At 64.8% G+C, this 12,293-nt stretch overlaps 1 protein-coding gene across 1 annotated transcript; it reads left to right on the plus strand.

The window, feature by feature from the left end:
* The first annotated feature begins 3,856 nt into the window (after positions 1-3,856).
* Positions 3,857-11,402, plus strand: KIRREL1 (kirre like nephrin family adhesion molecule 1). Its single transcript, XM_027631734.1, has 14 exons — positions 3,857-4,094; positions 4,800-4,949; positions 5,469-5,626; positions 5,706-5,856; positions 6,977-7,082; positions 7,209-7,357; positions 7,433-7,560; positions 7,645-7,771; positions 8,020-8,120; positions 8,222-8,420; positions 9,018-9,125; positions 9,247-9,386; positions 9,827-9,904; positions 10,816-11,402. The coding sequence occupies exons 1-14, from the start codon at positions 3,857-3,859 to the stop codon at positions 11,305-11,307; spliced, it is 2,325 nt and encodes a 774-aa protein (XP_027487535.1). The 3' UTR covers positions 11,308-11,402.
* The last annotated feature ends 891 nt before the right edge of the window (positions 11,403-12,293 follow it).

The raw sequence follows: 12,293 nt of genomic DNA on the forward strand, positions 1-12,293 counted from the left end.
GGAAGTCTGGGATCACCATCCCAGTGGTCATGGAATGACTGGAAGTCCGGGATCACCATCCCAGTCTTCATGGAATGACCGGACGTGGTTGACAGGGTGGTGACCAAAGGTCGGGCTCGATGGGCTTGGAGGCCTTTTCCAAGCTTAGTGATCCCAGGATTCCGTGATCCTGGGATTCCATGACCCCAGGATTCCATGATCCCAGGATTCCGTGATCCCAGGATTCCATGATCCTGGGATTCCATGATCCCGGGATTCCGTGATCCCAGGATTCTGTGATCCCAGGCCTCCTCCCGGAGCTGCTCCAGCTTTTCCACCCGCCGTCCATCCCTGTCAGAGTCACAAAGCCGAGGGGGAAAGAGAAGAGAAGAGGGCACTGAGTGATTCCCAACGGGAGCGGGAGCTGCTCCTCCTTCCCGAGCTCTTTCCCGAGCTCCTTCCCGAGCTCCCGGCTCAGCCCCTTCCCGGGGCCGGCGCTGTCACCGCGGGGTTGTCGTGGAAAAGAAGGATCATAAATTGTTGATGGCAAGAGGGACCTTCCCCGGGAAACATCAACCCGGTGCCGCCTCCCCGTCCTCGCCAGGCCGGGGGGGATTTTTGGGGTGGTCAGAGCATCCCAAAATTAAGGCTCCTCATCCCAACGGGTCCAATTAAGGTCCAATCAAGGACCCTCAGGTTGTGCTGCCAACCCCGGGGTGGCGCTGGGGCTCAGGACCCGCGGGGATGGACACGGTGGGGGCTCAGTGGCCTCGTGTGTGTGTCCCCCCCTCACCCCTCAGCCCAGGCCGGGTTTAGCGCTGAAAGCCCCGAATCGGCGGCTCCCAAAATAGCCCCTGACGGCGGCGGGAGCAGAGGGGGGAGGGCGCTGGATGTGCCAGGGCTCATCACGTCTCGGCGCCGGCACATCCCGCCGGCGACACTCGGGCACCGCCGCGCCAGCACCCGGCAAGGGACGGGACCCTCAACCCCGTCCCTGACTCGGTTTTCCCCCCTGGAGCCGCCAACGGCTCCACGAGGTCATTCCAGAGGTTATTCCACGGGGTTATTCCACGGGGTTATTCTACGAGGTTGTTCCGTGAGGTTATTCCACGAGGTTATTCCACAGGGTTATTCCACGGGGTTATTCCACGAGGTTATTCCGTGAGGTTATTCCACGAGGTTATTCCACGGGGTTATTCCAGGGCTGCCGCGGCGGGTGACGAGCGGCCCCGGGGGTGGTGGCAGCGCTGGGGACAGCGACAGCTCCGGGGACAGCGCCAGCGCCGTGCCCTGTCCGCAGGACCCGTCCCCGGCCTCATCCCGCCCTTCCCTCTCCCATCTTTCCGCTCCGCCGGGCAGGGCCCCAAGGAAGCCAAATCCTCTTTTCTCTCCCTCGGAATAAAACCAGCAGAGAGAGAGAGAGAGAGAGGGTATTTTTATTTATTTTTTTTTTCCCTTTCCTTCCCTGCCTATTTTTTTTTTTATTATTTATTTTTTTCCCCCGTATAAATAGAAACGAACAACTTGGAAAGAGGGAAGAGGGAAGGGGGGGGGGGGGAAGGCTTAAATTTAAAAGCGACCAGAAGAGGAAAGGGGAGGAGGGAGAGATAAAATAATAATAATAAAAAAAAATAAAATAAAAAATAAAAAAATCAAGGGGAAAAGAAAAAAAAAAAAAACCTCCAGCGCGGAGAGAGATTTGGCTCCATCTGAAAGCTGTCAGCGCGAATAAAAAGCTTTTCTTTGAACCCAGAGTTTAATAGCGAGAGGAGAGGGAGGGGCCGCGGCTCCGGCCCCGGGGCTTAATCAGCCCCGCGCTGGATAAATACAGGGAGACAGCCCGGGAAGGGGCAACGGAGCCGGGAGAAGGGGCGAGGGGGGGCCACACCGAGCCACGGGAAGCCCTGCAGGGAACACGCGTGTTCCCTGGAACATGGAACATCCCAGGGGCACAGGCGTGTTCTCGTGCACACAGGCGTGTTCCCTGGGACATCTCATGGGCACAGGCGTGTTCTCATGATCACACGTGTGTTCCCTGGGACATGGAACATCCCACGGGCACAGGCGTGTTCCCATCGAGGGGGGGCACGGTGACAAGGGGGGGGCACGGTGGTGAGGGAGCAGTGGTGACAAGGGGGACAGGGTGACAAGTAGGGCACGGTGCCACGGGGGACACAGCAACGAGGGAGAGGGGGGGAACCGACCCTTCTTCCCCGCTCCCCCCCCGCCCCGGGGACGCGGCCGTGCCCCCGGCGCGGTGTCACGGGGGGCCCGCGACACGAAAAGCCTTTCAGCCTTTCAGCCTTTCAGCCTTTCAGCGTTCGGCGCTGCCTCCCCCGCACCCGGCGCGGCTCCGCCAGACTAAACAGCCCCTTTGGCCCGGCAGGACGGGCACGGCGGGGGGCGCAGGGGCGGGGGGCGACATCCAAACCCCCCGTCCCGCTGCTTTTGGAGGGCGGGAGGCGGGAGGTGACCCTGGAGCGCCGGCGGGTCCCCCGCTCCAAAAAACCGCTGGCGCCCACCCGGGGAAGGGGAGGGATTGGCACCCACCGGGGAGACCCCCGGGGCGCGGGTGGGTGGCGTTTGGGTGGCTGGGGACACGGGCACGGGAGGGTCGCGCACCGAGTGGGTACCACGGGCATCATCACCCTCATCCCGCCCTTCCCGCTGCCCGCGGAGCTCCAGAGGAGGAACCCGCGGGATCAGCAGCCGGGACTGGGCGGGGGGAGCATCCCTGGCAGTGCTGGCGGAGCGGGCAGCCCGTCGGCACCTTTATCTGCCCAAAATATCCGTCCCAGCCCGGCGCTGTGCCAGCCCGGTGCCACCCCCCGTGCCCGCCGGGCAGCCGAGGGCTGCGGGTTCCCCCCTCTCCTCCCCGGCTCTCCCTGCTCCTCCTCCCACCTGTCTCGCCCCCCCTTTCCCCGCTCTGATCTTCCCTCCCACCTCCCTCTCTCCCGGCACCTTCCTCTTTGATCTCCCGCTCCGCTTTTTATTCCTTCCCCCCTTTCCCTCCCCCCCCCCCCATTCCTGCTCCATCCCCCGCCTCTGGATCGCTCCTTCCCTTTATCTTCCTCCTTCCCTGGATCCCTGCTCGGTTTTCCCTCCCTTCCCACAGGGCTGGCAGGCGCGGGCTGGGGAGGGGGGAGTGACCTGGGGTTGGGACTGTCCCCAAATCCAGGGGTGCAGGGCCCCGGAGCACGAGGCCTCTTTGCTGCTGGGGTGCCCCATGCCGGGGATCCAGGGGTGTCCTATCCCAGGGATTCCTGGGCACCCCATCCCGGGGATCCTGAGGTGCCACGACCTGAGGATCCGGGGGTACCAGGTCCCAGGGATCCAGGGATTTCCTATCCCAGGGATCCCTGGGCACCCCATCCCAGGGATCCTGAGGTGCCACATCCTGAGGATCCTGGGGTACCAGAGATGCTGGGGTGCTGGGAATGCCATCCCATGCCATCCCATGCCCATCCAGGCCAGGCAGGCAGAGACCCTGTGGGGACTGAGCCGCTCCGTTATCCCCAAAAGGGATTTGTGCCTCCCTCTCTCCCGCTCCACGGCACGAGCCGTTAGAATATTCCGGAAAAAAAAAAAAGGGCTTTTAGCCGGGAGAAGCGGCTCCTCCGAGGCGATGCCCCTCTCCCGGTGCCCTCCCGGGGGTCCCGCTGCCCATTCCCTGCCCCGGGGGCGTCACCACCCCCCACGTGTCAGGCACAGCCGCGTCCCTCCCGCCCCATCCCGGTCGATTCCCGCTGGGCCGCGTGATGGGACACAGGGATCGATCCCTGCTGCCGCTGCTGCCCAGGCTCGGGGGCACCTCCGGCCCGGTTTGGGGGTCCCGCACCCCCGGCAGCCCCTCGGAAGCTCCCGGGGAGCCGCCGGGATGATGGAGCAGGGAATGCCGGGGTGCCGGGCGCCCCAATCCCGATCCCGATCCCAATCCCTGGCTGATCCCGGCGCGGTGCCCGCAGTGGTGCAGACGCGGTTCGTGGAGGAGCCCGAGGACCAGACGGTGGTGGCCGGGCAGAGGATCGTCCTCTCCTGCGTCGTCCTCAACTACTCCGGGATCGTGCAATGGACCAAGGACGGGCTGGCCCTGGGGATGGGGCAGGGGCTCAAAGGTACCCGCGGCTCTGGGAATGCCGGGAATGTCTGGGAATGCCGGGAATGTCACCGCGAGGGGCGGGGATTCGCCACGGGGGGCAGGGGGTGGCACTATACGGGACAGGGGTGGCACCACATGGGGCAGGGATTCACCACGGGGGGCAGGAATGTCACCTAATGGGACAGGGGGTGGCACCACACTGGGTGGGGGTGTCGCCACTTAGGGCGGGGGTGTCGCTAATGGGACAGGGGGTGTCACCACAGGGGGCAGAGGTTTCCCTCCGCCCTGGTTCCCAGCTCCCTGTGCAGCATTCCCGGCTTTGGGATGGTGCCCTCTGTCAGCTCCTTCCCGTCCCTGCGGGCACCGAACATCCCGAGGGGAGCCGGGATCACCCACGTGCCAGGGGATCCCACATGTGCCAGGAGATCCCACGTGTGTCAGGGATCCCACGTGTGCCAGGGATCCCATGTATCTCAGGGATCCCACTTGTGCCAGGGATCCCATGTGTCTCAGGGATCCCACAGCACCAGGGCCCCACTAACTGTCCCCATCCCCACTGGTGCCACCGGGCACCACCAGGACCCCCCCCCTGGCACCACCCAAACCACCCCCAGAGGGGCAGGAGCTGCTTCCCCCGCGAACAGGGGGTTCCCTTCCAGGGTGGGCCCTGGGGAATTGGGGTGTCCCCCTCCCCCGTGTGACCCTCTGTGCCCCCCCGCAGCCTGGCCCCGGTACCGCATCGTGGGCACAGCGGACTCGGGGCAGTACAACCTGGAGATCAGCGACGCCGAGCTCTCCGATGACGCCGCCTACGAGTGCCAGGCCACCGAGGCCGCGCTGCGCTCGCGCCGGGCCCGGCTCACCGTGCTCAGTAAGGGCACACCCGTGTGTCCCCCCGGGGGCATCCTGGGTCCCCTCATCACACCCTGTGTCCCAGGGGCATCTCGTGTCCCCTCACTGCATCCTGTGTCCCCCGGGGGCATCCCATGTCCCCTCACTGCACCTTGTGTCCCCCCGGGGGCATCCTGGGTCCCCTCACTGCACCCCATGTCCCCTCACCCTACCCTGGGTCCCTTCACTGCACCCTGTGTCCCCTCACCACACCCCATGTCCCCTCACTGCACCCTGTGTCCCCCACAGCCCCCCAAGTCCCCTCACCATCCTTGTGGGTCCCTTCCCACTCGGGAATTGGGTGATCTCCAGGTCAGGAGAGGCTTTAGCTCTGGCTCCACAAGAGGATTAACCCTCAGCTCCCCGGGCGATCCCAACCCTGCCCCTGCTCCCCCTCCCTCCATCGGAGCACCACCAATTTTCCAGCGTCGCCTGGAGCGGGGCAGGATCCGTGGGCAGGAATCCCACACCCACCCGGCGTCCCCTGTCCCCTCCACAGTCCCCCCCGAGGACCCCACGATCGACGGAGCCCCCGAGATCCTGCTGAGGGCGGGGACCCCCTACAACCTGACGTGCCGGGCCCGCAGCGCCAAACCCGCCGCCACCATCGTGTGGTTCCGGGACGGGCTCCAGCAGGATGGAGCCGTCACCACCACGGTATGGGGACACCCCCACCCCATATCTGCCCCTTGGGGTGTCCCCAGAGCCGGCAGAGACCATCCCATGTCCCCCTCAGGAGGTGCTGGCCGACGGCAAGAGGGAGACGACCACCAGCCTGCTGGCCATCAACCCCACCGACCTGGACATCGGCAGGGTCTTCTCCTGCCGCAGCTCCAACGAGGCCATCCCGGCAGGCAAGGAGACCTTCGTCAAGCTCAACGTTCACCGTGAGTCGGGACGGGGGCAGAGAGGGGGGAGGTGGCACCAGGAGGGAGACACACGGGAGTTTTTGGGGTGTTTGGGCTCCGGGGTGGGATGGGGGATGTGCCCGTGGGGGATTCGCTGGGTCCCGGCTGAGGGAGGTGGGAGGAGGAGGCTGGGCTGGGACTCAGGGGTGGACAACGAGCTCCGGTGGTGGATATGGAGCTCTGGTGGTGGATATGGAGCTCCGGTGGTGGATATGGAGCTCCGGTGGTGGATATGGAGCTCTGGTGATGGATATGGAGCTCCGGTGGTGGATATGGAGCTCCAGTGGTGGATATGGAGCTCTGGTGGTGGATGTGGAGCTCCGGCAGTGGACACTGACCTCCGGTGGTGGATATGGAGCTCGGGTGGTGAATATCGAGCTCCGGTGGTGGATATGGAGCTCCAGTGGTGTATGTGGAGCTCTGGTGGTGGATATGGAGCTCCAGTGGTGGATATGGAGCTCTAGTGATGGATATGGAGCTCTGGTGGTGGACACTGACCTCCAGTGGTGGATATGGAGCTCCGGTTTTGGATATGGAGCTCCGGTGGTGGATATGGAGCTCCGGTGGTGAATGTGGAGCTCCAGCGGTGAACACTGACCTCCAGTGGTGGATATGGAGCTCCGGTGGTGGATATGGAGCTCTGGTGGTGGATATGGAGCTCTGGTGGTGGATATGGAGCTCTGGTGTTGGATATGGAGCTCTGGTGTTGAACACCGACCTCCAGTGGCTGCCGCGGGAAGGCTCGGCCCCGCCGCACCGGCCTCGCCAAAGCACCACGAGGGAGGGATGCAGAGAGGGATGGGCAGGGGTGGTGGGTACCCAGGCCAGGGATGGTGGGTGCCCACCCCGGGAATGCTGGGCACCCATTCCAGGGACGGTGGGTATCTGTGCCAGGGGGAATCCTCGGTGCCCACACGGGCAGGGACGCTGGGTGCCCACAATGGGAAGGGATTTAGGGTGCCCACCATGAGCACCTGCCAGGGACGGGGGTGCTGGGTGCCCACAGGGATCACCAGAGCTTTGGGCACCTCCTGGGCCACTCTGAGCCACCTGAGCCCCTGTCCCATGCCCGTGACGGCTCCGTCCTCCCTCCCCACAGATCCCCCGACCGTCACCTTGTCAATCCAGCCCCAGACGGTGCAGGAGGGTGAGAGGGTGGTGTTCACCTGCCTGGCCACTGCCAACCCCGAGATCAAAGGCTACAGGTGAGAGTTTCCCCAGCCCCTGAAGGTCCCTGTGGGACCTGGTGTGTCCTGGATCTGCAGGGAGGTGGGAAGGGATCAAACAGGGCCCCTGATCATGCCCGTCCCCGGCTCTGTGCCCCCACCCAGGTGGGCCAAGGGGGGGGTGATCATCGAGGACGCCAAGGAGAACAGGTACGACACTCAGGTGGACTACACCTTCTTCACGGAGCCTGTGTCCTGCGAGGTGCACAACGACATCGGCAGCACCAACGTCAGCACGCTGGTGGACGTGCACTGTGAGTGGGGGCAGCCCCCTCTCCCCGCTCCCAGACCCCCCCCTTGGCTCTGCCCCTCACTTCCTTCTCCCCCAGTCGCCCCTCGCATCGTGGTGGACCCCAAACCCACGGTGACCGACATCGGCTCCGACGTGACGCTGACGTGCGTGTGGTCGGGCAACCCCCCGCTGACCCTCACCTGGACCAAGAAGGAGTCCAACATGGTAGGGCCCGACCAGCTGAGCTGCTGGGGGTGGTCCAGGGAGCCCCATGACCCCTCCCTGATGTCCACCACCACTCACACCCAGGTCCTGAGCAACAGCAACCAGCTGTACCTCAAGTCGGTGACGCAGGCGGACGCGGGGCAGTACGTCTGCAAAGCCATCGTGCCCCGCATCGGGGTAGGAGAGAGGGAGGTCACGCTCTTTGTCAACGGTGAGTGACCCCCCACGGGACCAGGGACCCCCCCTTGTGCCCCCCACACACCTCCTGGGCGTTGTTGGGTCAAGCTCCCTGTGGTGGGTGGAGCAGGAACCCCCCAAAGCCGCTCCGTCACCGCCCTTCTCGGCCAGACAGAGCAAAACACCCCGAAGGTTCCTGAGCTGAGGTTGCTCCCTGAGCACCTTTTTGGGCAGGACAGGCCCTGGTTGGGGCCGTTCACCACATTTCCCCCCCCCCTGCAGGGCCCCCCATCATCTCGAGCGAGGCGGTGCAGTACGCCGTGCGCGGCGACCGCGGCAAGGTGGAGTGTTTCATCGGCAGCACCCCGCCCCCAGACCGCATCGTGAGTGCCACCAGCACCCCGGGGGGAAAAGGGGGGTCCTGGGGGTGGTGCTGAGCCCTCCACGGGCTCACCCACCTCCCCTCTGCCACCCCCTCCCCAAGGCGTGGGCGTGGAAGGAGAACATCCTGGAGGCGGGCACGCTGGAGAGGTACACGGTGGAGAGGACGAACACGGGCAGCGGGGTCCTGTCCACCCTCACCATCAACAACGTCATGGACGCCGACTTCCAGACCCGCTACAACTGCACGGCCTGGAACAGCTTCGGGCCGGGCACCGCCATCATCCAGCTGGAGGAGAAAGGTGGGAAGCGCCGGGAAGCCCCATCCCAGCCATTCCCATTCCCTGCGCCTTGATTTTTTGGGGCCAGCCCTCCCTCCGGGCTGGCTCCACCTCCTCCCCTTCCCTATCCCTGCAGCCCCCTTGGAACCACTCCCAGGGATGTCCCAGTGGGCTCAGGGGACCGGGATGGGGGGTTTGGGGGATTTGGAGCCCTCCATACGCACACTCATTCCCAACACACTCATTCCCACGGGAAGGGCGGGGATGGGAATCCAGCTCAGCCCCCTCCTCTCCGGGCTGTCACCTTTTCCCCAAGGTCGGGGCAAGGGGGGGGGGCCCTTTTTGTGAATGTACAGACAATATAGGGGAAAAAAGGGGGGGCAGAGCCCACCCAGCCCCCGTCCTGCATTCCCAGAGCACTCCCAAGGAACGTTGGGAGCCAGGAGGATCCAAACCCAGTCGGGATTGGGAGCTCCAGGGACTGGGAGACACCGGGAACCCCGAATTCACTGCCGGAGAGCCCCGCGAGGCCTCTGGGGTGTGGCACGGCTTTGGTGAGGCCTGGCCCCATCCTGGTGGTGCCACCGCCCTCAGATAACACCCCCCCGTCTCCCACAGAGGTCCTGCCCGTGGGCATCATCGCGGGTGCCACCATCGGCGCCAGCATCCTCCTCGTCACCTTCCTCGTGGCGCTCGCCTGCTTCCTCTACCGGCGCCGCAAAGGAAGTGAGTGGGGGGTCCTGGGGGTCCCCAGCCACATCAGAGGGCACCAGGGGGGTGCCACCGTGGAGGGGGTGGCCCCCGGGGCCGCCTCCATGCCACCTCCGTGCCCTCCATGTCCCCCCAGGCCGCAAGGACGTGACCCTGCGGAAGTTGGACATCAAGGTGGAGACGGTGAACCGGGAGCCGCTGACGCTGCACACGGACAGGGAGGAGGACACGGCCAGCGTGTCCACGGCCACCCGGGTCATGAAGGCCATCTACTCGGTGAGGGACACCCCCCCAGAGCCCACCCCAACGCCCCGTGGGCTGAGTTCACCCCTCCCAGCTCGGCCTTCTAAGCTGGAGGAGCCGACGAGAAACGCGGAGAGGGACTTGTGGCAGCAGCTTGGACAAAGGGGGAATGGGCTCAAACTGAGGGAGAGGAGGGTTAGAGGGGATTTTAGGAGGAAGTGAGGGTGGGGAGGGCATGGTACGGGTTGCCCAGAGGAGCTGTGGCTGCCCCTGGATCCCTGGAAGTGTCCAAGGCCAGGCTGGACGGGGCTTGGAGCCACCTGGGAATAGTGGGAGGTGTCCCTGCCCGTGGGAGGTGACCCTGCCCATGGGAGGTGTCCCTGCCCATGGCAGGGGATGGAACGAGGTGATCTTTAAGGTCCTTCCAGCCCAAACCATCCCGTGATCCCTTAACTCTCCCCCCTCTCCCGCAGTCGTTCAAGGATGACGTGGACTTGAAGCAGGACCTTCGCTGCGACACCATCGACACCCGCGAGGAGTACGAGCTCAAGGTCTGCTCTGGGGGCAGAAGGAGAGGGGCAGGTCCCGATTCTGTCTCAGACTGGGAAGAGGAGGAGGGTGGTTTGGTCTGCTCAGCCTGGAGAGGAGGAGACTGAGGGGAGACCTCGAGGGGCTGCAGCTCCCTCAGGAGGGGCAGCTCCGATCCCTGCTCTGGTGGGATCAGGGACAGGACCCAGGGAAGGGCTGGAGCTGTGCCAGGGCAGGGTTGGGATGGATATCAGGAAAATTCTTCCCCCAGAGGGTGGTTTCTGGGCACTGCCCAGGCTCCCCGGGGCAGTGGGCACAGCCCCAAGGCTGCCAGAGCTCCAGGAGGGTTTGGACAACGCCCTGAGGGACAGGGTGGGATTGTTGGGGTGTCTGTGCAGGGCCAGGGGTCAGGTGGATGATCCTGGTGGGTCCCTTCCAATCAGAATATTCCATGATCGATTCCATGAGATGCAGCTCCCAGGCCCTCCTACTCAGTCCTATAGAGTCCATCCATGGACTCAAACCCATCAGGTCCATCCATGGCCTGGGTGATCCCTGTGGGTCCCTTCCAATCAGGATATTCCATTCTGTGAGATGGCAGCTCCCAGGCCCTCCCACTTGATCCCATCCAGTCCATCCATGGACTCAATCCCATCAATTCCATGGACTCAACCTCATCTAGTCCACCCATGGACTCAATCCCACCAGGTCCATCCATGGACTCAATCCTATCAAGTCCATCCGTGGACTCAATCCCATCCAGTCCACCCATGGGCTAAATCCCATCAGTTCCACCCATGGACTCAATCCCATCCAGTCCATCCACGGCCTGGGTGACCCCTTTGGGTCCCTCCCCACCACGACACCCCCCGCCTCCCCTACCCCGCCTCCCCTCAACGCTCGTCCCCCACCCTCTTTTTCCCCCCTCCAACAGGACCCCACCAACGGCTACTACAACGTCCGCGCCCACGAGGACCGCCCGTCCTCCCGCTCCGTCCTCTACGCCGACTACCGCGCCCCCGGCCCGGCCCGCTACGACACCCGCCCTCCCTCCCGCCTCTCCCACTCCAGCGGCTACGCCCAGCTCAGCACCTACGCCCGGGGGGGCCCCGCCTCCGACTACGGCTCCGAGGCCCCCCCGGCCGCCGGCCCCGCTCCCGGCACGGCCACCGGCGACACCGCCAGCCAACTGTCCTACGAGAACTACGGCGGCCACGCCGCCGCCTTCCCGGCCGGCCCCGGCTACGCCACCACCGCCGCCACGTACCGCCTGGGCTACGGGAACCCCCCCCCGGGCTTGGACAGGGGGCCCTACGACGCCTACGAGGCCATGGGGAAGTTCGCCAGCGCCGCCAGGTTCTCCTACACCTCCCAGCACTCGGACTACGGGCAGCGCTTCCAGCAGCGGATGCAGACGCACGTTTAGGGCGGTGGGGCCGCCAGAAATTTTTTGGGGGTTGACTTGGGGGGGGGGACGGGATACACACCCCGCAGGTACCTCACGACTGTCCCCTGATATTCAGGGGCTCATCCCCGACCCTCCTGCCCGGGTTTTTTCTCCTCCCTCACCCCCCGAGTGTCTTTGAGCTTCCACTCATTCCGTTCTTTTTTTTCCGGTACCTTCCTGGAGGAGGGAGAGGGTTTGGGATGGGGGCAGGAAGGACCCACCCTGCGCCCCCCATTCCCACTTTTCCCCCACCTTCCCCCGTTTTCCAGCCCCCCCCGAGCTCCGCAGGGCCGGATCCTTCTCCCCAGCACCCACCTGGAATCCCATGGGATGGAGGTGGAGGGGGGGCTCCGTGTCCGTCCATCCCTATGGACACACCAGGAAAAGCCCCATCCCAGCCATTCCCATTCCCTGTGCCTTGATTTTTGGGGCCAGCCCTCCCTCCCAGGCCGGCTTCACCCCCTCCCCTTCCCTATCCCCGCAGCCCCCTCGGAGCCGTTCCCGGGGGTTTTCCCAGTGGGCTCAGGGGACCGGGATTGGGGGATTTGGGGGGATTTGGGGCTCGGAGCCGCTCCCGGGGGGGTGTCCCGGTGGTCTCAGGGGACCGGGATGGGGGGTTTTGGGGGATTTGGAGCCCTCCATACGCACACTCATTCCCAACACACTCATTCCCACGGGAAGGGCGGGGATGGGAATCCAGCTCAGCCCCCTCCTCTCCGGGCTGTCACCTTGTCCCCAAGGTCAGGGACATGGGGAGGGGTCCCTTTTGTGAATGTACAGACAATATAGGGGAAGAAAAGGGGGGGCAGAGCCCACCCAGCCCCTGCCCCGCATTCCCAGAGCGCTCCCAAGGGACGTTGGGAGCCGGGAGGATCCAAACCCAGTCGGGATCGGGAGCTCCAAGGACTGGGAGACACCGGGAACCCCGAATTCACTGCCTGGAGCCAGGACTTTCCCCCCTCTCA

Source organism: Corapipo altera, unplaced genomic scaffold, assembly GCF_003945725.1.
Source record: "Corapipo altera isolate COAL_440 unplaced genomic scaffold, ASM394572v1 61243, whole genome shotgun sequence".
NCBI lineage: Eukaryota > Metazoa > Chordata > Aves > Passeriformes > Pipridae > Corapipo > Corapipo altera.

What these genes read in the sequence shown, in the direction of transcription:
- KIRREL1 (XM_027631734.1), top strand. Translation starts at nt 3,857, where the DNA reads ATGATGGAGCAGGGAATGCCGGGGTGCCGGGCGCCCCAATCCCGATCC. An exon ending in ATGGAGCCGTCACCACCACG is followed by an intron (nt 5,627 to 5,705) that starts GTATGGGGACAC and finishes TGTCCCCCTCAG; the next exon opens with GAGGTGCTGGCCGACGGCAA. An exon ending in GCGAGGAGTACGAGCTCAAG is followed by an intron (nt 9,905 to 10,815) that starts GTCTGCTCTGGG and finishes CCCCTCCAACAG; the next exon opens with GACCCCACCAACGGCTACTA.